At 53.4% G+C, this 22,460-nt stretch overlaps 1 protein-coding gene and 1 long non-coding RNA gene across 3 annotated transcripts in view; one reads left to right on the top strand and one right to left on the bottom strand.

Annotated features, from left to right (window-relative positions):
* LOC137209242 (uncharacterized) overlaps positions 1–21,892 on the top strand; it is a 38,937-nt gene extending 17,045 nt beyond the window's left edge. Inside the window, exons 5-7 of the long non-coding RNA XR_010935957.1 lie at positions 1,969–2,131; positions 3,769–3,826; positions 20,203–21,892. This is a non-coding gene — a long non-coding RNA (uncharacterized lncRNA). The remainder of the gene's footprint in view (positions 1–1,968; positions 2,132–3,768; positions 3,827–20,202) is intronic.
* TBATA (thymus, brain and testes associated) lies at positions 4,983–18,088 on the bottom strand. 2 transcript variants are annotated; one of them, XM_067708922.1, is made up of 11 exons: positions 18,042–18,088; positions 16,551–16,783; positions 14,493–14,648; positions 13,528–13,607; positions 12,767–12,775; positions 12,193–12,369; positions 10,160–10,241; positions 9,211–9,355; positions 7,570–7,622; positions 6,442–6,515; positions 4,983–5,288 (listed from the first exon to the last, which is right to left on the bottom strand). In XM_067708922.1, exons 1-11 carry the CDS (start codon positions 18,086–18,088, stop codon positions 5,211–5,213), a joined length of 1,134 nt encoding a protein of 377 aa, XP_067565023.1. In that variant the 3' UTR covers positions 4,983–5,210. The 2 variants fall into 2 exon arrangements, with proteins under 2 accessions (XP_067565023.1, XP_067565024.1); XM_067708923.1 differs by lacking the exons at positions 4,983–5,288; positions 12,767–12,775 and having other exon boundaries at positions 6,372–6,515; positions 13,522–13,607.
* Positions 21,893–22,460: the final 568 nt, after the last annotated feature.

Below are 22,460 nucleotides of genomic sequence, written 5' to 3'. Positions count from 1 at the left end.
ACTAAGCCCATGCGCCACAACTACTGAGCTTGCGTTCCAGAGCCCAGGAGCCACAACTCCTGAAGCCCGGGCGCCTAGAACCCGTGCTCTGCAACAAGAGAAGCCACTGCAACGAAAGCCCGCGTACCACAACTAGAGTAAGCCCGCGCACAGCAGCAAAGACCTGATGCAGCCAAAAATAAACAAGTAAAACAAATAAATTTTAAAAAAACAAAACTGTTTTGCATTCTCAAGAAATTAAAGACAACTTGAACTCTGAAACAAGAGATTGAAGTTCAGACAAGGCAATAGAATGAGTTGAAAAGGACTAAGAAAAGAAACAAGGACAAAAATAATACCACTACAGAATTAATGAATGTAGTAGAATAATATCAAGGGTATAGCTGACATGATAGAAACACAAGACAGTGAAATGGAAGACAGATTTGAGGGAAATAAATCACACAGCACGCAGAAGAAATTAAGCCAATGTGCAGTAGATATAAACTCTAAGACGACCCTGTTGACCTGTGAGAAGGATGTACTTGTCAGCTGTTTGACCTTGGACGAATCACTTAACCTCTCTTCTGAATTCTCGTCTATAAAATTGTGCTAATATCTACCATGTGGAGTTATTATGGGGAGTTAGAATGGGGTTAAGAGGATGGGCTCTGCCCATTCAAGCTGCAAGATTTGAATCCTGAATCGGTTTCCTATTGCTTATACGACCTTGAGCAAGTTCCTTCTTTTTTTCCAGCTCCTTATCTGTAAAATTGTCTTTAACGATAGTATCTACCTCATAAGGTTCCAGCGTGGATTAAACACGTAAGAGCTGAAGGATACTTCTTGACCTAACTTTACGAATATGTGAATATTTCAGTTTATATATATTTGATATGTAAACAAAGTCAACTCATGCTCAATGGTGAAAAATGAAAGGCATTCCCATTAAATACTATTAAAATGCTCACTATCATAGTTATTAATTAACATTATTCTCTGGAAGTATTAGCTAATGCAATCAGACCAAAAATAATTTTTTTTTAAGGTATAAATATTTGAAAGGAGGCGTGGTTTGAGACCTAAAAGAGTTCTGACAAGGGCAAAATTAGAAAGCCAGAGGAAGAAGGAAAGACCTGATCTCTGTGGCTCTGGGGACAGAACTAAGGTGTGAGCAGTCAGGAAAGGTGGTGGGATCTCTGTTACTGTCCTTGTCCAACCTGAAGTTGGACGCCATGTCATGGGTGCTACAATGAGGGTTTGCCATGGGCTGGGAAGGGGGCTTGGGAGCGTCTGAGGGATGTCCCAACAGTGAGCTCCTAAGGCTCCAGGAGGGAGGGTACCACCTTCCCCTGCCTTTGCTGAAAAGGGGTCTCCAGCCTATTCTCATCTCACCCATCAAGTGGAGGGCGGTCAGTGGGGTGACTGTTGAGCCAGCAAACTGGGCATGGAGAAGCTGACCCCCGCGTGTGTCCTTTAGCCACGGTTCCCAAGCGTGGTTCTCTCATCTTCCAACTGCTATCTGTTCTAGTCAACGTTTCCCGAGGTGTGGAAAGTGTACTCTGGTGGTACAAGTAGAACTTAGGGGGCACACGGAGGAACATTATCATTTTAAACATTTCTATTTCTATTTATTTTTGTGTGTATGAGAAACTTTTATAAATAACACCTCCAAACCATGATGCCAGGGATATTATCGCTGAGGTCAAAACTATAGTTAAGTGAAAAAAAGTAAAAAGGTAAATTTAAAGAAATATGAAGGAATATAGTACAGGTGGTGAACAGTTGTAACATGTTCATGACGGGGGTATGAGAATGGTTCAAGTTTGGGAACCAAGGGCTCTTGTCAGTGGCTCTGGAGTCTGATGAGCCTGTATGCTAGTTCTGGAGCCTCTGCTTACTAGCTGTGTGACCTTAGATTATCCAGGATCCCTTTGGTCACATGTAACATAAAAATCAACTTCTTCTGTACACTCAATTTCCTAGCAGCATTATCCACAATAGCCAAAAAGCAAAACAGCCCAAATGTTCCCCGATGGATGAACGGATAAACAAAATGGAGGATATACATACAAGGGAATATTATTCAGCCTAAAAAAGGAAGAAAATTCTGGCACGTGCTACAACATGGATGAATCTTGAGGACTCTATGGTAAGTGAAGTAAGCTAGTCACAAAATGACAAATATTGTATGATTCTACTTATATGACGTACCTAGAACAGTCAGATCCATAGAGACAGAAAGTAGAAGGGTGGTTGCCAGGGGCTGGGGGCAGGAGGGAATGGGGAGTTATGGTTTGATGGGTATAGAGTTTCAGTTCTGCAAGGTGAAAAGGGTTCTATGGATGGATGGTGGTGATGGTACCCCAACAATATGCATGTATTTAATATCACTGAACTATATGCTTAACAATGGTTAAAATAGTCAGGTTTATGTTAAAAGTGCATAAAAATCAACACTTCGATTAAGAAATAATTTTATTGTCTCATATAATGGGGAAGAATCAGGACCATCAGGTGTGACTGAATCCACAGCTTTGTCTCTTGGAGCAATGATGACCGATGATGGCATCATCTCAAAAGCCAACATTCCTTCCCAGCCAACAAAACAATCCCAAGGGTGGACTCTGGTTGGCCTGGTTTGGGTCACATGCTTATCCAATCCTTGAACCAGTCACTGTGCCCAGGAATGGGGCACTCTGGTTGGACGGAGCTAAGTTTCAGGCCCACCTGGAAGGGGGTGGGGGGCATGTGGGCAAACCCAACAATGGCTTTCACAGTGACTAAGGAGACTGGATCCCATGGAGGACCTAGAGCCATAGGAGAGAAGATTGGAAGGGAAAATCTGTCCTCATGCTTCAGGCAGGCAGAGAAACAGAGGGGAGTGAGAAGAGAAATTCCAGGGCCTGAGCCAAGGAAAATTTAGAAGTGACTCAGGAGTAGTCATGGGGTCCTGACACCCAGCAGAAGTCACCTTGTTGCCCAAAAGGGGGCCCAGACAGGGAGTGCTGCTAAGCAGGGCACAGAAACTCTGCAAAGCCAAGCAGAGCTTACAGGCCACAGCCCAGTAACCAGCCTGGCCTCCAACCTGCACAGGATCTGAGGTCAAGATGGCCCTGAGGTCAAGATGGCCCTGTGCAGGTGACGAGGAAGGCAGGCCAGACACCACTTGCATTTCCAGGAAGGCCAGTGATGACTCTGGCCAGTGCTTTGTGAGATGTCTGGAACCTTCCAGTTCTCCCAGCTGGCTGTCCCCCTGGGGTTCAGCAGTGACTCCCTTAAAACATGGAGAAAGGATGCAGGCCTGTTGGAGGACTTCAAAGAGGGCCAAGGAGTCACAGCAAACCCTGCCGAACTCCATACCTAAGGGACGGAAGAAGAGGAAGCAGAAGGAAGAGAGGGTGAAGTGGCTGGAAGTGAGAGAAGGGTCCACTTCTCTGTCTGGAGACAAGTGGGACTTGGGGTGATCCTGCAAGATGGCAGCTGGCAGAAAGTAAAGGGCACTGACAGAGGAGCCCACAGCCTTGAGTTTGAATCCACTGCTTATGGGCTGTGTAAATTTTGATGTTGCTTCTGCTCTGAGCCTTGGGTTTTCCACCTATAAGACCCACTTTACGGGTGGCTGTGAGCATTGAATGAGGTCAGATCATCCCATGCAACCATAGGTTAGCCATCTGTGTTTTTGCAATATGGTAGTTTCCCATTCCCATTTGCATAGCACATGTTTATTTCCACAGTGTTTCTATGTGCACATGATTCAACTCAGTCCCCTTATCTTTCTCCTAACAGACTGCAGAGCTGCTGAGAAAGATCTCATCTGTTCACAATCTACCCGCAAAATACACAGGTAAGAAGCCAGGCCTGAAACATCTTGTCTTTCAATGCAGTGACAATGGGTGCAAAAGCCAGGCAGTGACACAAGCATTTTGCAGCGAGTTGCAAAAGGAAACACGAGATGGAGAAAGCAAAATAAATAGCTTTGAAGGATGGGCTAAGGAGCTTAAAAGAGAGGTGCGCTCCGGGGAGTAAGAAAGTATGAGAATCTGCAGGGGCAGATATTAATCTCATGACAATTTTTCCCGAAAAATTAGAGGAGGGGTAGAAGGATTACCTAAGCACCCAGGGCTTTTGTGCCAAGACGTATGGTATATTTTGGAAACAGATAGCTTTTAGAATTTTTCACTGTCTGGATTTCAAAAAGTTATTCATAATGGAGTAGCGATACACTCTTGTAACCACAGCTGCCCAGGGGCAAGGACCCTATTCCATGAACAGTCCTCCTGTTCAGCTCAGCCCCTAAATGAGGTTAGACGGCAAGGTGGAGCTGGAGGGTTTGGGAACAGAGGCTGGAGGAGCTGAACTGCTGCATCGATTAAAAAAGTAAATGTGCGAGGATATTCTGAGCCATGCTACAACATGGATGAGCCTTGAGGACATCACGCTAAGCGACGTAAGCCAGATACAGAAGGATAATGCGTACGACTGTATGATTCCACTAATATGGTGGACCTAGAGTTGTCAGATTCAGAGACAGAAAGTGGAATGCCAGGGACTGGGAAGAGGGGGGAATGGGAAATTATTAATGGGTTTCAGAGTTTCAGCTTTGCAAAATGAAGAGAGTTCTGGAGGTGCGTGGTGGTAATAGTTGCAAACAATGTTCATGTAGTTAATGACACTGATGTGTACATTTCAAAGTGGTTTAAATGGTTAATTTTGTGTTATGTATATTTTACAAGGAAAAAATTGGAAAAAATTAAAATAGTGTGGGCTTTCTGGGGGCAAACTGGTGGCAGGGTTGAGGACAGGGCAGGGGAAATTCAGTGAGATGGCAAGGGGCATAGGTTTTTGTTTTGGTTTGGTTTTTTGGGTTTTTTGACCGCACCACGCGGCATGCGGGGTCCTAGTTCCCTGACCAGGGATCTAACCTGTGCCCCTGCAGTGGAAGCGTGGAGCCCTAACCACTGGACAGCCAGGGAATTCCCAGGGCATGGTTGTTGTTTTTGTTTTTATAAATTTTATTTATTTATTTATTTTTGGCTGTGTTGGGTCTTCGTTGCTGTGCACGGGCTTTCTCTAGTTGCGGCGAGTGGGGGCTACTCTTCGTTGCGGTGCGCGGGCTTCTCATTGCAGTGGCTTCTCTTGTTGCGGAGCACGGGCTCTAGGCGCGTGGGCTTCAGTAGCTGCAGCACGTGGGCTCAGTAGTTGTGGCTCACGGGCTCTAGAGCACAGGCTCAGTAGTTGTGGCACACGAGCTTAGTTGCTCCGCGGCATGTGGGATCTTCCCGGACCAGGGCACGAACCCGTGTCCCCTGCATCAGCAGGCGGACTCTCAACCACTGCGCCACCAGGGAAGCCCCAGCCCCTGATCTTGATTGAAGCCTGCCGTGCACAAGTTTTGTGTGAAAGGGGTCATATGAACTGACGTGGGGGAATGGGGGCAGTGCTGGAAGTAGAGAGTGGAGCCACAATCCGTGGACTGAACTAAGTCAGTAGAAGTAGGAGCTCAGAGCCATAGGTGATGATGAAATTGTAAATACTCAATGCCGACCTCCCCACCCCATCCCAAGCAATTTGCAGAAATCTCAAGGAAGACATTGGACTTCCCAGAGGGTCAAAGCCGTCTTCTCTATATCTTAAAGGATAGAGACACCCCAGTTGCATCTGGGTCACATTTATATAATGTCCCTTTCCTTCTTGGTCTTGCCAGCCGCCATTTTCCTAACCATATGCTCTTCAGGAATGTGACCACAACTTTTGGTGAGGGTTGCTGTTCGTAAGGCAGCAGAATACAGCAGATGGGAGCAGGGATTCTAGATCCAGACATGTTGCATTTGGATCCTGGTTGTCACTTACTGTGTGGCCTTGGACAAGCTAATTCACCTTTCTCAGCCTCACTCAGTTTATTCATCTATAGAATGGGAGTGATTCTCTACCTCATAGAGCTTTGGGGAACATCAAACATAGTACCCTATATAAAATATGTACAACAATTCATATAGTGTTCTATATGAATTAGCTAGTATCTGCCTCAGTGCCTGGTAGGGACTCAATAATTGGTATGGATCAGTGTTGGAAAGTGGCCTGTGAGTTCCCACCCTCTGCTCTTATCTACCCAGAACCCTGGGAGACTTGGCTCAAGGATGAGCAGAGCCCCATCTACCACCTGCCCTTCAGTTCTCTGGAACCTAACAGAACCAGGGAAGCCCCACGTGGGGAGGCTTTCTCCAAGGGAGTCGGGATGGTTTGGTACAGCTCATCCCCCCTCCTGGAGCAAACTACCCAAGCACAGACCTCCTGGTAGGAGAGCGGAACTGTCCTCTTAAGGGGAAGACAGTATTTTAATAGGCTCCATGTGATAGGAAAACCGGTACTGCTGTTGAGGAGGTGCAGGCCGAATCTTTGAACTCAGGGGCTCTTCTTGAGCAAGGTGGGCAAAGTGGTGCGAACTCCTCAACACTCTACCTTTGGCTTTGCCGCCTTCTCTTCTGGGTTCTGGCTGGAGTGCACGCGAAGAAGTTGTGCTTTCCCAGGGTTCTCTGGGGGGGGGGGCGTGGAACACAGCAGGCAGGAGAGTGTGAGGGGCCAGGTCCCTACCTGGGAGCTGCCCAGGAGATCTGGAGAGACCCCTTCTCCCCGCCAGGCCCTGGTGGATATGTGTGTGCCTGGGTCAGGCCAGGCTTCTGCTTGGGCTCTCCTGGCAACCTGGGAGGGGTTGGCTCCCTTCCCCCAGCCTCACCGCCCTCTTCTACATCCAGGTCACAGATGTCTGAGCAGTACCTACTCTGTGTCAGACACGCTGCCCGGCACACAGGACCCTTTACAGTCTAGTGGGGGAGAACAGTGTACATCGAGAATACCTGTCCTCTCCTCTCCCCTCCAACCTTCCTTCTCCTCCCCCCCACCCCCGCTCTGGTCTAAGGTACCCCCTCCTCCCTGGTCTCCCTCATCCCCTCTGGGACCCCACAGTCCATTCTCTACACAGCAGCCAGAGGGGTCCCACCACACCCTGCTGGTAACCCTCCAGTGAACCCCATGCTCTCTTTATGAGACCACATGCCTGGCCTTTCCCACAGGCCGGCTCTGTCCATCTATCTCATGTCTTACCACTGTCCCCAACCCACAAGGCTCCGGCCACCCTGGCCTGCCTGCTCGTTCACCAACACACCTGGCATGTGGAAGCCCTGCTCGCGGGCTCTCCCTTGACCCAGAGAGGGCTGGATCCTTCCTGCCTTTCGGCTCAAGGGGCCCTCTCCCCACCCTGCCAGTCCTCCTGATTCTGCCATCGCCCTGTCATTTTCCGTAGGGCACCCATCTGCCTCAGGTGTCTTTGTGGTCTGCACTCCTTCCCTAGGATGAAGCTCCACGGCAGCAGGAACTCGTCTCCAGATTCTCCCCCAGTGATCCCAGAAGCTAGCGCTTAGGTACTGATTAAGGATCTGCTGAACGAATGAGTGGATGGATGGATGGATGGATGAAATGAGCCGCTTCTTTGGGCAGGGGTCCATCTCCAGGGGGTCCTTGTATCCCCTGAGGAATCTAGCCATGGTGGGCCTCTCTGAGCCCCCAGTGACCTGCTATGTGGACTCTTACCTGGTTTTTCGCTTTTTGATAGAGGTGGCGTCTTTGTCTTCTTCAGGGATTGGCTAAAACCAACACAAGGAGAGGCTGGGAAGGTCAGGCTGGAGCCGTGCAGCCAGCCGAGTGGCAGGGTGGGCAGGGAGGTGGGGAAGGTGCCCCAGGGAGAGGCAAGACCCACCCCTCCTGAGAGCCAGCAGGTGTCTGTGCAGGGATGGCCCCACCCCAAGCAGGACCCCAACAACTGTGACTCCATCGCCCGCTGTGGCCACAGGGAACCAAGGCCCTTCTGTAAGGAGCCGTAGGGAGGCCACTGCACCTGCCCTCCCCTGGCTTACTGCTTCCCTGCAGACGGGAAGCCTTCCTGTGGGAGTGGAGAAGACAGAAACCCTGCTTCCCTGATGAATTACTGATGAGCATGGATAACATTCATATCTTGTATTGGCTTTGCACTCAGCAAGCCTTTTGATGCACCCGATGTAATTTTTCCTCCCTATGATTCCAGGAGAGGGTGTTTTGAGAAGGTGAAACAGAGGCTCACAGATGGGAGGTGGCTTGCCTAAGGTCACAGTGAAGCTGCCTTACCACTGTGCCACCCCTGGTCTCAAAGTGGAAAAGAAAACCAAGTCCAGGGCCAGAGCAAGCACCCACACCTTCAGCACATCCAAGCCAGCACAGCATGCCACCCCCTTCTCACCAATCCACCCACCCGCGCTCCAGCCACTCCCAAATTTAACATTCCCTAACGCTTCCCATTTCTGACTTCCACTCCTGACTTTCCCCACCCTCTCATTTGCTTGTTCAAATCCTATCCATCCCAGCAGTGTCCCCAGGCGCTATCAGACATACTTAGGGGACTGTTGGAAATACACATCTCCGCGTTCACCCCCACCCTACTGTGTGACAATCTCATCTGCCTTTTCAATAAGCTCCCTGGTGGGTCTGAGCGCTGCTGGGCTTGGAAGTCAGATAAGCCTAAGTCTGAACCCCAGCTTTTCTGCTGCCCAGCTGCGTGATTTGGGGCTGTCATTCAACTGTTCCTGAGCCTCAGTTTTCTCATCTGTAAAATGGAGGTAATACTGCCTCCGTGGGTGGCTGTATGGACTAGAAACGTGTGAAACACCCAGCGGTGTCAGGCAAACATAGTGGGCACTCAGGATTGCTGGTCCCATGGCTGACACTCAGGCCCCACTCCCCTGCTGTGTGCGGACTTCCCTCATCTTCCCTTTCCCCAGCTCATCATTAATCCTTCTCTCCAGCCATGCAGAGGACTTAAACCCGCATAAAGGTACTTCTGCCTGCCTTGTGTCACCGTTCCTTCTCTGCTTGTTGTGTCTTCCCAAAGACCAAGAGCTCCTGGAGAGCTAGATGTGGCTTACCTGGCCCTGTCTTGCTATAAGTGACACAGGTCACCCCCTTAGCATCCCCACGGCTGGCCCCTGGAGTCTGGTCTGGTAGAGTAAGCTTTCAAGCCGCATAGGTAGAACAGGGGGAGGTCCGGGGGAGAGCATGGGCCTCTTCCTCCAGGACAGGCTTAGGCAGCCCAGGCTCTGGCCAGCGCCGGGCTCCCTCCTCTGGCCTCCACTGGCCTCACCTGGGAGGACACGTGGCTGAATGTTACGGAGGAGAGGGGCAGCTGAGGGGTGCGAAGCCCACCTGTAGGGTAGCTGTTGCCTCTCTTGAAGTGGTTCTTGAATTTCCTGGAGCTGGTTCAGGAGTTTCTCTGATGGGATGGAGACTAGGGCCTGGGGAAGGAGCTGAGCCACTGCTGTCTGCAGGAGGCCTAGTGCCCTGTCTTTCTCTGTAAGCACAAGCGGGGGAGAATCCTCAGGGGCAAGACCTCAGCCCCCATCCTGCCACTAGGTGGGAACGTCAGGGAGCGGGCCCTCCAGCTCTTCTGCCCAGTGGGTCCAGACGGCTCTCTAACCATCTCACATTCTGTCCTCGGGGGCCCGTGGGGAAGGCCACACTTCTCTGGCCCCTGTGTGTGCAGCGTGCCTCGGCCTTCCACACCTCTCTCGAGTGTCCCTGGTTCTTGGTTCACCTGCCACCTCGGCCCCTGGCCCCCTGGGAAGCCGGCTGGGGACCCGCCCTCCCCCCCTCCTCCTCCACTCTCCCGTCCAATCAGCTCTCTGGCTCTCATCACTCCTCACCCGCCCACTTAGATACACCCTCCACCTACCGCCCCAGTGAGTATGTGTACGTCCGTTTACGTGTCCATGTGCACGTGTGTGTGTGCTCTTATGTACGTGTATTTGCATCTCTGTGCGTGTGCATTTCCCACAGTGGTGGATTAAAGGCCATGTCTGCTAAGTATGGTCTTTGAGTGTCTCCCTCCCAGGGGCCGAGGCCTGCGGTCAGTGTGGAGGAGGGGGTCCCCTCTAAGGAGCAGGGTCGTGGAAACCCTGCTGAGGAATGTGGAGGAGGGAGCAGTGACGTTGTCTAGCTGGAAGAGATTAGTTTGGGGCTCCAAAAAGGAGGAGAGGCCCCCGTGTAAGGCCCTGGGGTGGGAGCCGAGTGACACCTGAGTCCCGCAGAAACAGTGGACACAGCCCTCAGCGGTCTCCACTCAGACGAGGTTCTAGGCCCGGGACTGTGTCCTCACCCTTGGGGGGCGCGTAGAGTAGCCAGAACCGGATAGTATTCAAGGAGTCTGTTTGCAGGATTTGAGAAAGCAGCTCCAGGATCTGTGGGCAGGACGACAGGCCTGGGTCGGCGTGGCTGGACAGCATGTAGCTGGCTGCACAGCTGCCTCCCCCGCAAGGTGGTCTCCCAGAGCCCTTGCTTGGCTAGACGGGTCCCCACGATGGTCCCTGCCTCCCCTCCGCACGGGACTTTACACTTTGTAGAAAGCTTTCTCTGCCTACAGCCCTGGAGGAAGATTCTTAACCTCCCTACTGGGCAGATGAGGCGTCTGAGGCCTCGAGAGAGGAGGACACCTCGCAGAGCTGTTGTGGCAGAACGAAGCCTCAGAATCAGGCACCTGGACCCCTCGTCCCTGAGCCCTACTTGGGCTGGTTGTACCCCAAAGTCCCTCACGGGGAAGGCAAGGTCAGGGCTGGCCCGTCAGCTCCTCAGAGATGCACCAACTCCCAAATGCTTGGGTCCTTGGTGTGGGGATTTCAGGGACCCCATGGGCCTCCCCTCCCTGAAGTTCCCAAGTTCAGAGATTGGAGATGTTAGCAAAGAGGTGGGGTGATCCCTGTGGGCGGCCTGAGGGTCGAAGTCAGCTGGTTCTGTGCCCTGCTCGGCCGGGGGCTCCTTCCCGCCCAGAGCCCTGTGCTCTTCACTCCCAGCCGCCTTCTCAGCCTCTAGCATCTTGGCTACTTCAGGGCCCTTTCCCTGCGGCGTCCTCCAGTCAGGGATCAGCGGCAAGAGATCCAGCTCTGTCTTGGAAGGGTGATGGGGGCTTCCTGGGCCAGGCTGCTGCTGGCGGCTGTGCCTGTGTGGAGCTGGGGCCCACGGGGGGAGGCGGAGCCCCCGGGGTCCTAGGAAAGTGGGGTTCCCTCAGCGCTTGGTGGTCAGTCTCCCCAGGACCCGAGGTGCGCTGTCAGTGCCCAGCAGGTCTGCCTCATCCCTAGCAGAGCGGGAACTGGGCCGGGCCTCTCCCCAGGCCTGCGACTGCTAGGCTGCCCACCCTCACCCCCGGGTACCCGCCCCCTGAGGTGACCCCCGCCCCCATCTGCCCGGGGTCCCTCTCCATTCTCCGCATCCAACTTACCTGCCCTGTGCCCCCTCCCCACAGGACCCGAGAACCTACTTCCAGGGAAGGTGAGGCCGCCCTATGGTGGAGAGAGCACTGTGTTCTAGCCCCTGCTATGCTGCGCCCTCTCCGGGGACCTGCGCCGTGGGCTGTCACCCGGCAGGGTCTCAGCCTCCCCGTCTGTGGAATGGGGTCCTGTCTGCTCTCTCTGTTCCCTGAACTGTCTTAGGGCTCCAAGGCGACTGCGTGCTTTAAAGCACTGGTCACAGGGCAGGTGTCAGGATGCTGTCATAGTCTGGCCTCTCCTGGAGAACGGGTGCGCCTTTGAACAGAGACGCTCACTGCCTCGCCCGCCAGCACGACTCCTGCGTGCCTCTCAGGCCCCCATGGGACACTCGAACACGGAGGAGGGGGCTTTATGCTTCGCTGCAGCACAGACCAGACGGCTCCAGGGTGTGGGGAGGTGGCTGCGACCAGCCTTGCAGGCTGCGGGGGGGCAGCAGGCTGGGCGTGGTGAGGACACGCCAGGCAGGGCCTCCACCTCCAGGCTTCTCATTCCACCGCCGTGGCTCCCTTCGCTAACACGTCAGGTGCCACAGCTGGACCAGACCGTGTGACAACGTGTCCGTGCTCCCAGTTTGGCTAAATCATGGAACTAAGGTCCCGAGAGGGAAAAGGACTTAGAGAGGGAAAGGCTCAGACAGAAAGCTAGAGGCAGCTGGGGATTGGAATCCAGGCTCCTGACTCCCAGGTCTGGGGTTTTTGAGCCTTGTGGTCTCAGGTGCAAGGCTCCCTGGGAGAAGCCAGGCTTGAAAGCAGTTTGCAAGGGTCCTAGTTGGATCCCTGTGAGCCTGGGAGCAGGTACCACCATGTTCTCTGCCCTCAGACTAGGGCCTCTGTAGGGTCCACAGCCCCCAACCTTCCCAGCACCTCACCAGCAACTCCTGATCCTGTAGGATGAAGGTCTGGTCTCCTCCACCTGTGCTCGGAGAGTGGTTTCGTACGCCCTGGCGGGAGTGGCGGCGGGCCGTGGCCCGGGAGGAAGCAGGGATGAGCCTACCAGTCTCTGCTGAGTACTTTGCCCCATTCTCCCGCTGAGGCTCCTCCTTCTGCTGGGAAAAAAGCAGCCAGAGACTCTTGGCAGAGAGGGGGAAAGAGGAGAAAGCAGAGGGGACAAGGGGGAAAAGAAGAGGAGGAGGCCGGGGACCCAGGATATCACCCAGGCCAACCCGACCCTGTCCTAGACCCCTCTTGCCAGTGGGGTGGCCCTTCCATTATAGCTATTGCTCTTCCTGCTGGAATTTCATTGAATGTTGGCTCCCCGCCATGGTTCTCGGGTGGTCCTTGTACTTCTTGGGTAGGCCCTCCCCATGCCCCTCCCCCCAGCCCATCAGAGATTTGAAAACAGTATCCTGCCTTGGTGTAGGATACTGTCCCCCACAGCTTGCCATCCTTTCTTTGCCCTGGGAAACCTTCCTGAGCCAGGCCTGTGGGCACAAGGCCTAGGACCTCCTGCCCCTGGAACTCCAGTTAAGACTGGTAGTATCCTTCTCCCCATTTTAAAGATAAGAAAACTGAGACCCAGACAGCTTAGCTGAGTTGCCCTGAGTGTCACAGTGAGTTAGCTGCAGAGCAGGGACGGGAACTCTGTTGCGCAAGACAAGGGCGGGACCAGACTCGGCCACAAAGTTCCGGGCCTGTCCTAGGACCAATTTCAACCACCTTCAAGCTGCCTCCCGCTTGTCCTTATTGGTTTATCAGCAAATAGCACCCAGGAGGCCACCCCCATTCTGTCTGTAATGCTTCAGGGATTTTCCACCCCTTCTCAGATTAGACACGAAACGAAGTTCAGAAATGAGAAACAAGCTGATCTTGCCTACGTCCAAAGTCAGCCCTTCTCCCACCTTCTCCCTCACTGCTGCCCACTTGTGCCCTGTTCCTCAGCCCTCTGGTCTCTAAAGAGGCCCTGCATTTTCCAGCTTGTGAGCCTTTATGCTGTGTGCTTCCACTAGGCACGTCTCTCTCCATCCGCTTCTAAACTATGAGCCCTTCTTGGATTTCTCCACCTGGTACGTTCTGTCCTCTGAACCCTCACTGGGACCCTCTCCCTTGGGTTGAATTCATGGGCCCCTTCCCCCGTGCCAACAGTAGCGCCTCTCAGGAAGGCTCGCGCTACACTGATCTGCTGGAAGCCACGTGGGAGGGACTTAGTTACAGAGGAGTGAGTCCATTTCGTCTCTTCTCAGGCAGCTGCTTTGTTCTGCACCCACCTCCTTGCTCTTCAGCGCTTTCTCCTCGGTGAGGATGGCCACCCGGGAAGCCAGGTCTTTCAACTCCTTCTTCCAGGCCTCTGGAAGGAGGGGACGAGATCCGGCCAACTGGTACCTGGGGCTCTCCTCCTTGCCCTCCCTGTACACTGGGTGTGGGGAGGACTGTAGGTGGAAGAGCCTCCTCTCCTCCCCGTCTTCCTGCCCTGCATCTTAACGGGAAGGGTAGCTTCACCGGGGAGGTGGTGCCCTTGAGGGAAGGAGTAGGAATCACACCACTGGTGGGTTGGTGGGTATGGTGGCTACTGATACTGGTGTCCTGGCCTGTGGCTTTACTGGGAGATGCTGGAGAACATTTGGCCACATGTACCAAGATGGTTGTGATTTAGTCTAGCTTTGCCTCTTTTAGGAGCCCAAAGCCAGGACAGAGATTCAGTCGACATGCTGTGGCAGTTACTAAAATACTGAGTGACTCCCGGCGAGGTTGGTGACGAGCACTGCAGCAAGCCTTCCAAGCCCCTCTGCCCCTTCCCCAGGGTCCTCCCCGCCCTTAAGGGAAAGGGAAAGGCGTGGCAGCGCAGCGGCCTCTGAAATGCTGCCCTCCCCCTCCGCCCCCCAGCGCACTGTCTATGGCCGGCTGTTCTGATTGGCTGGTGCCTGAGCACACAAGTTATGAAATACAGTATTTCCAATCCTGTTCCTGGCTAGAGCTGTAAGTCACATGACTGTTGCCCACATCTGCTTGTTATGACTCCTCAGACACATCAAAGCCAAGCAGGGGTGCATTTCTGAGGACCTGGGGCTGGGGAGTAATGCAAATGCAGCTGCCTGAGGAAATAAGGAAAACACTGGGGTTCCCCACCAGACCCCACTGACCTAAGAGCAATGGCCCTTTCCTTCTCAGGCACCCACCCAAGCCAGGCACACGTATAACCCCAAGGTAGAGGGGCTGTGGCCCAAGTACCCACCAGAAGCAAGCCAGGGATCCCGATTGGACTGCGGGTCTCCAATGGGGACCGAGATGGTGGGCATCCCGATCAGAGAGCGGGGTAAGAGTGTGGCTTGACGTGAGGCGGCCAGAGAGAACTCGTCCCTGACAACACAGACAGGCTTCCCGGTGAGATCTGTGAAGGGTTAGAGGCTGTGAGAAGGGGGGCCTGAGTGGACCCCAAGAACTCCGGGGGGCTGGGAGGAGGCTGGTGAGCAGGGGCTGCACTTGGCCCACTTCCTCCAGTAACCACAAGCCCAGAGATGGCGAGAGCTGGGAGGGCCTTTGTAACCACTGCGACCTTACCCCTGGGGACACCTAGAATGGCAGCGAAAGGATGTGCTCGGGATCACGCAGTGAGTCAGGCAGAGGTAAGACAGGAACCCGGGCTTCCTGAGACCCTAGTCCTGGGGTCCTTTCGGTGTTCTACGACAGGGCAGTGAAGTGCAGGTGTGAGCACAGAGGCAGGCAGCTTAAAGAAGAGGATGTGGGGACGGGGGCATTAAGCCACAGTTTGTGACGAGAGGGGCCTGGGCTCAAATCACAGGGAGCGAGACCCTCTGGATAAAACGTCATGCCATCTGTCAGGCTTCCAGGGCTGAGTGCGTGGCAGCCTGGAGGCGGTAAGAGACAGTTACACGTGAGGACCCTCCAGTCTAAGGTTTGTGTGATGCTATAGCATCATTAGTTCAGCTTTGGGGAACAGCCTGGTCAGGACTTACCGTGGGTGCTCACTCTGTCTTCCCGAACACTTTCCTTTGGTGCCAGAACCCCTCACTCCCCTGGGTCCTCCTGGCTCACCAGCCCCTCGGCTACTGCTTCCTCTTCATCTCCTCAACCCCTTAGCCTTGGGGTCCCCAGGCTCATGCCAGGTTCTCCTCCCCTGCATCTACATGGTCCCCTGATGATCCCATAAATACCACCCCCATCTGAGCGGCTCTCACGTTGGCATCTCTGCCCCAAATGGACCTGACTGCCTACTCGATACCTCCTCTCGGACTTCTAAGAGGCATCGCACGTGTTGCATCTCCCACGTCCCAGACCGAACCCCTGACCCTCCCCACCCTCCACTGGCCCCTTCTGTGGGCTTCCCTGTCTCAGCCAGTGCAACTCCAGTTTTCCAGTTACTCAGGCCAAACACCTGGGAATCGGGCTGCCTCCTCTCCCGTCTCGTACTCTGTTTTGAATCTATCAGCAAATCCCGTTGGCCTTACCTTCTGTATATCTCTAGAGCAGGGACACTAACTCCTCCACTGCTATCTCCCCGGTCCAAGCCACCATCCATTCAAAAGCCAGTAGATCCCTTCTGCTACCTCTTTGCTCTCAACCTTCCAGTGGCTCCCACCTGACTCACCGAGATGGCTTAAGGGTGACCATGGTGAGCTCCAAGGCCCACGCGTTGTGGGCCCAGCTGCCTCTCTGATGCATCTCCTTTCTCTCCCCTCCTGACTCTGCTCCAGCCACACTGACTTCCTTGCTGTTTCTCCAACAGAGCCAGGATGCTCTTGCCTCAGGGCCTCTGTCCTTGCTGTTCCCTCTGCCTGGGACACTCTTCCCCCTGAGATCCACACGGGTCATGCCCTGTCTTCCTTTATCCTTTGCTCAAATGTCATGCTGTTGGTCAGGCCTCCCTGTATAGCCTTGGCACTTACCGCATCTGACACCTTATCTATTTCCTATTCTTTCCCACCAAAGAGTCGGCTCCGTGAGGGCAGGCACTGTCTGTCTCGCTCACTCTCATAACCCCAGGACCTAAAACACTGCTTGACCCATAGTTCACACTCATTAGATATTTGGTGGATGGATAGCTGAGTGGCTGAAATGGCCTGAGTTAGACCAGAGAGTGCAGCTCTGCAGCAGAACGTTCATCCCTTTCTCTGATTTGTAAAATGGGAGAATTGGCAATGACGTAAATCCTGTGGGGCTAGGCAGTCTGCCCTTGGACCCCCGCACCCTGCCCCTGCCTCAGGTCCTCCCTTTCCAGCACGCCCTCCCCTGTCCCCACCTCCGGCCAGGCTCTGGCCGGCCCCAGCCCTACCTTGGATGTGGGTCACGTGCTGGGGATGGGGGTGGTGCCGGGAGAAGAAGGAGTGATGGCTGAGGTGGCCGAAGCGGTGGGCACCGGGCGTTTGGGGCTTGGAGGTCCTCAGTTCCTCTCGGATCAGCCTGAAATCCACAATCCCTGGGATCCTCAGTTCTTTCTGTGGCCCGCCGTCCGCGTGGCTCCTTGGCCAGCACCCTGACTTCTCGGGTTTTGGCTCAGTCCTTGGCCTGAAGGAGAGGGTCAGGGAGAAGCAAATGGAGCCCCCCGGCAGCGGTGCCCACCCGAGCTTATTAGAATCCATTCCTGAGATGCTCTGAAGTCTGGTTTCCGGGATTTCACCGCCACCCCCGTGACACCAAAGCTGAGCCTCCCCCAGGCTCCTTTCCCAGCCATGCCATCCGGCCCCAGGGACCCTTCTGTCTTCCTAAGATGCCTGAGCAGGGAGCCAGGACCCCAGTTTTCTCTCAGAAACCATTTCTAAAGCCAGAAAGAGAAGCCATAGACCCACCTACTCATCCAAATACCTGGACTGGAGCAAAGGTACATTATATACACCTCCAGGGCCAGGGGGCTGACCCTAGCATGGGCCTCTCCCCAAGCCAAACTGCTGGCAGCCCAAGAGAAGCCAGCTATAGGCTGTCACCCTCCCCCCTTGCCCTCGGGGGCAGTTTTGGCCCAGACTCAGCGTCCAGGGGCCAAAGCTGGCGCCAAGGCCAGACTAGGCCAGTGAGTCCTTGTCCCGTGGGGGCCCCTCCCGGGAGATGCAGAGGTGACAGGGCGGCTGTCAGGGCTGCGTCGCTGCAGGGAAGCCTCAAGCTCTTGCTCCGCTTCGCTGGAGACAAGCGTCTCAGGTTCTCTGTCTTCCACCCGCACCCCTTCCCGCTCCTGAGGACGCTGTGCTTCTGCCCCCGGAGGAGGCGATGGAGTAGGTCCAGCGAGGATCCAAAGGTGGGCTGCTGTCCGCCAGGGGCCTGGTGGGACCACCTGCCTGCTCACTGTCTGCTTTCCCTTCCGGTGGGCCTGGCTGAAGGGAATCCCTCTGGAGGTGTATAGATGGACTCTGGATATGCTAAGCAAGGCGTTTTGCCCCAGGAATCTCTGCGGATCTCGCTGACCAGGCCCCTGAGTTTCCTCTTCCGTCCTCCATTCGCCTCTAAGGGGTCTGGGACTTAAAGAAATAAAGCAAACCTTCTCTGAAAGTCGCTGTTAGCTGGCCTCCCCTACCCCCAACTAACAGAAGAAGTCAGCCCCTGAAAACCCCTGGAATTTCTGTGCTCCTGCCCCCTGCCTCTGACTCTGTCCCTACCCAGGAGGGGCCCTGCTTGTGATTTGCTAACTCAGGCCTGAGAACCCACTGGGGGCCTGGCTGATGGCAGTGGAAGGTGATCTCCACTTGGACGCTCAGTTTGCTGAGTTCCTTTGTCTTCCGACCACCCCGGCCCCCTCCACCTCCTTGGTCAGCACGGAAGGCATTTGGGACCTTACCTCGTCAGTGGGTGCTCCGCCGATTGGGTCCTCACTTCCGTAGCCATTGTAGGGCCTCTAACAGAGTAAGGACCGGCGAATTTAATACTAGTGTTGAAGATGGATAACGGGAACTCTCGTTGACTGGTAGTAGGAGTGTAAACCGGAACAGACTCTAGGGGAAAAAATTGGCAATATCTTATAAAATTGAACATTTGCATGCCGTATCACCCAGCAGTTCCTCTCCCAGAAATATACCCCAGAGAAACTCTTGCAGACGTGCAAAGGGGGCTATGTGTAAGAATATTCAAACCAACATTGTTCAAATTAGCAAGAACCTGGTGACAATCTAAATGTCCAGTGGCAGAAGAATAGATAAATATGCTGTGGTCCATTCAGACGATTGAACGTTATATTGCAACGACAATGAACGAACCACAGCTACACGCAACAACATAGATGAATCTTACAAATGTGATGCTAAGTCCAGGAAAGCAAGTTTGCAGGAGACCATATGGCCTGAGATGCTTTTTAAAGATAAAGTTCAGGGCTTCCCTGGTGGCACAGTGGTTGAGAGTCCGCCTGCCGATGCAGGGGACACAGGTTCGTGCCCCGGTCCGGGAGGATCCTGGAGTGATCCTCCATGCTGCGGAGTGGCTGGGCCCATGAGCCATGGCCGCTGAGCCTGCGCTCCGCAGCGGGAGAGGCCGTGGCAGTGAGAGGCCCGCGTACCGCAAAAAAATAATAAATAAATAAATAATAATAAAGATAAAGTTCAAAAGCAAGCAAAATTAGAGGACTTCCCTGGTGGCGCAGTGGTTAAGAATCCACCTTCCAATGCAGGGGACGCAGGTTCGACCCCTGTTCAGGGAACTAGATCCCACATGCATGCCGCAACTAAGAGAATGCATGCCAAAACTAAGGAGCCAGTGAACCGCAACTAAGGAGCCCACTGGCCTCAACTAAAGAGTACACGTGCTGCAACTAAGGAGCCGGCGAGCTAAAACTAAGGAGCCTGCCTGCTGCAACTAAGAGCCGGCACAACCAAAATTTAAAAAGAAAGAAAGAAAGAAAGAAACAAGAAGCAAGGAAAATTATCATAAACATGATAAAACAAGAAAAAAAAGCAATGAACGCTAAACACAAAATTCAGATAGAGGCTATTTCTGGGGGCAGGTGGGAAGAGGCGGGGAGGAGAGGAGCAAATATGATGTGTTGATGGTGGTATTCTAGTTCTTGGTTTGAGAAGTGCATTTACTGGTGATGACATGAATGAAAGATAATAGGTGTTAAAGCCAAGAATTGTGATTAATCTAAATCTATGGATCTGTACATATAGTGCTGGGGTTGCAGGTGCCAAGGATGGGGTTGAAGCAGGAAATCAGTGCATTCTGAGAATTAACCATCTGAGTCATAGAATCTGCAAGGGACCCCAGAGATCGCCCAGGGCCAGGCTTCCATCAGGTTAGGGTGGAGGGGAGCAGACAGCACTGCCTGAGATCGGGTAAGAGGAGAGACTTGGAGATCAAACAGCAAGGAGCCAGGCATCCTGACTCAAAGTCTCCTGGTCTTTGCCTACAGAGAAAACCAGTTGGCACGGCTTCCTTCGAAGGCAGTTTGGACATCCTTAATGATGGGGGCTAGGCTCGAGAGCACTTAGATGCTGCAGGGTTGAGGACAGGGCATTGGGATGCCCCATACCCACCTGCCTACAGGAAAAAGACTCGATAGAGCAGAGACTTTTAAATACTTTTGACTGTGACCATAGTAAGAAACTCATTTTTACATCATAACCCAATTCACACACACAAGTGTGCATGCATTTGTGTGTGTGTGTGAAACTGAAGCAGTTCTTACCCTTGTTATATATGATGCATACTGATAGTTTCATCCTATTTTTTGTTTTCATTTTGTCAGTGTTAGATGCAAACTATTAAATTGATTTTATAAGCCAGTAATGGGTCATAGCCCACAGCTGCTGTGAAGAGGTCAACAGAGCCTCTAGCGGGCCAGGCCTGCCTTTTCCAGAGCAAGCCAGGCCGGGGCCCCACTGAATCTGACCCTGACCTTCCTTCCCTCTCTCCCTGGGCCCCCAGCTGGCCAGGCACAAGAGGCCTGATGACACCAATGCAGAGACAGAACTTCCCTTTTCCCCTCTTGGCCCCTCTGGGTCCTCCCCCAGGCCCTGGGCTGTCTGGAGTGCCCATTTCCTGCCCTGTGGAGATCCCTGGACTCACGGAGAAAAGTGGCCGCTATAGCATGTGGGTGAGTAGCCCTTGCTGCCCCAGCAGGAAAGAGCAAAAGGACACGTCAATGGAAAGGCTCGTCAGTTCTGTGGGTAAGCCTGTCGCTTTGTGACTGCATGAGCCAGTGGTTGCTAGGTTACCTCTGCCCCACAACTCCAGAAGCCCGGCACCCCTCTCCTCACCCCCATCCAGCTCCTCTTACCCTTCCTGGAGGGTCAGGAAGGCTCGCTCGAGGACCTGCTTGCCCTCCCTCCAAGCTCCCTTTCTATCTCCCATTCAGCGCTTTCAATGGGGACCAAGGGAGAAAATGAGAATCAGGGGCTGGTTTCAGCCAGCGAGCATCAGGCAGAGAGAGAAAACCTGGCAAAAGAGTTCGGTTGGGCTGGGTGCCAGCTCTGTCAGCCTGACCGGGCTGTCTGCCACCACGGAGGGGGTCTGTCTCCATGCGTCCTATTTCTGGGGATTGATTGGCAGAGAGCTGTCTCTTAGATGGAGAGGAGGAGGCCGCCAACAGGATCCAAAGCGTCCCTGCAGCCCTACTCTAGGCAGGTTAGCTGGGTGGGAGGACCCTGGGCTTTCAGTCCGGCAGGGGTTTCCGTGGGAGTCTGACACTCCCTAGACGTGCCACCTTGAGTAAGTTGTCTGTACTGCCAGAGGTGTGGAACAGTGGTAAGAATACTTGGTTCCGATTCCAGCTCTACTTCCTAGCTATGAGGCCTCAGACAATTCGCCTGATGTCTCCGAGCCTCAGTTCCTCTGTCTCTGAAACGGAGATGATACTTGCACTTATTCTCACGGGAGCTTTGAGATTGCATGACGTAATGCACAGGAAGGTGTTTAGAATAGTGCTTGACACCAAGTATGATAACTTACGTTATTACCTTCTCTGAGCCAATACAATGGGGTACCCTCACCTACTTCTCAGGTTGTTCTGAAGGACAAACAAACTAATAGAAGCAAAGCACCTAGTCATATGCCTGGTGCACAAGAGATGCTCAAAAGTGGTAATAATCATCACTGTGATTGGTATCTTTTTTTTTTTAATTGAAGTATAGATGATCTGTAATTGGTATCTTGGTGGAGGGGAGATGGAGGGGGATGGGATGAGTCCTGAGCCTGAGAACTGCCATGGGTAGTTTACTTTGTGTCTTTGAGGCTCAACTTGGACCGCTGAAACAGGGGACCAGGATAATCCTTTGTGCACAGGGCTGACGTGAGATCAGAGGCTGTGAGGGGTGTCCACAGAGTCTGTAAACAATGCAAGGGTTTGCAGACGATGCTTGGTGCCGTCCTAGGAGTGAGGCTGCTGGGCCTCCGAACGGGTGGGGGTGGGCCTAGTCGAGGGTCTTCCTTCTCGGCACCCCTGGCTTCATATCAGTGGCCCGAGGCTTCTAGACTCCGTGTCCTCTGCTGGGGAGGAAGAGCAGGAAGGAGGATAGCTAGAGGCAAACCCAAGTTCTTCAAAAGTTCTGCCCCTCCCCACTGAGGGGTGGGGACACAAAGCACTGCAGTGCCCCATTCAGGGGGGCCCTCTGAGCTTGGCCTCGCCTCCAGTGCTTTTCCATCCACACGGGTCAGAATGTTCTCCCTTCAGGCTCTGGCTCTCCTGGGCTTGTCTCTGCAGGAATGAGGTGACCCCTTTGAAACCATTCTGAAAGCCCCGCTCTTGCATGCTTCTGGGAATCCTGATGGCTACTATGACAAATAAGACTGGATTTGAAAGGAGAGAGAGCTTTCTCCCCTCCTGCCAGCCCCGCTGTGCTGCTTTCAGCTCACCTGGGGGATTTCCCACAATGTGACCTGACTCAGCCGAGAATAAAACCCACTCATCCTCCCCTTGCACCTCTTACCCCTCCCACTGTGTTGTTTAAAACTGAACACCGGGCCTCCGTGTACCTTGCCGCTTTGGGATTGAAGGGGGTACCGTATGGAATGCCCTCAACACTGGTTTATAAGGTTTATGAGAGAATTGAGAGGAGACCCTTCTGACTGCTCTTTACGGAGCATCAAAAAGAGGAGAGAGATTCTGTCTGCCTGTAAATGGTTTGAAGTACAGTCCTCCTGCTGGGATGCGTCAGTTATAAGAGAAGCACTATAAAATTTTATGGAATACTTCTTATGTGCCAGGCACTGTGCTAATCCTTTTTTTTGTTTTGCGGTACGCGGGTCTCTCACTGCTGTGGCCCCTCCCGTT

The sequence above is a fragment of the Pseudorca crassidens genome, chromosome 16, assembly GCF_039906515.1.
Source record: "Pseudorca crassidens isolate mPseCra1 chromosome 16, mPseCra1.hap1, whole genome shotgun sequence".
NCBI classification, from domain to species: Eukaryota; Metazoa; Chordata; class Mammalia; order Artiodactyla; family Delphinidae; genus Pseudorca; species Pseudorca crassidens.
Note: the sequence above shows the minus strand (reverse complement) of the source record. Positions and strands in the feature narration are given on the sequence as shown.

Bases quoted from the DNA above. Each gene is read 5' to 3' on its own strand.
- TBATA (XM_067708922.1), bottom strand. From the start codon at position 18,088: ATGGCTACGGAAGTGAGGACCCAATCGGCGGAGCACCCACTGACGAG. The intron at 14,649-16,550 runs GTAGGGCTGGGG...AACCCTTCACAG, and splicing joins GCACGTGACCCACATCCAAG to ATCTCACCGGGAAGCCTGTC. The intron at 5,289-6,441 runs GTAGAGTGTTGA...CTGCTGATGCAG, and splicing joins AGAAGGCGGCAAAGCCAAAG to GGGACACGGGTTCGTGCCCT.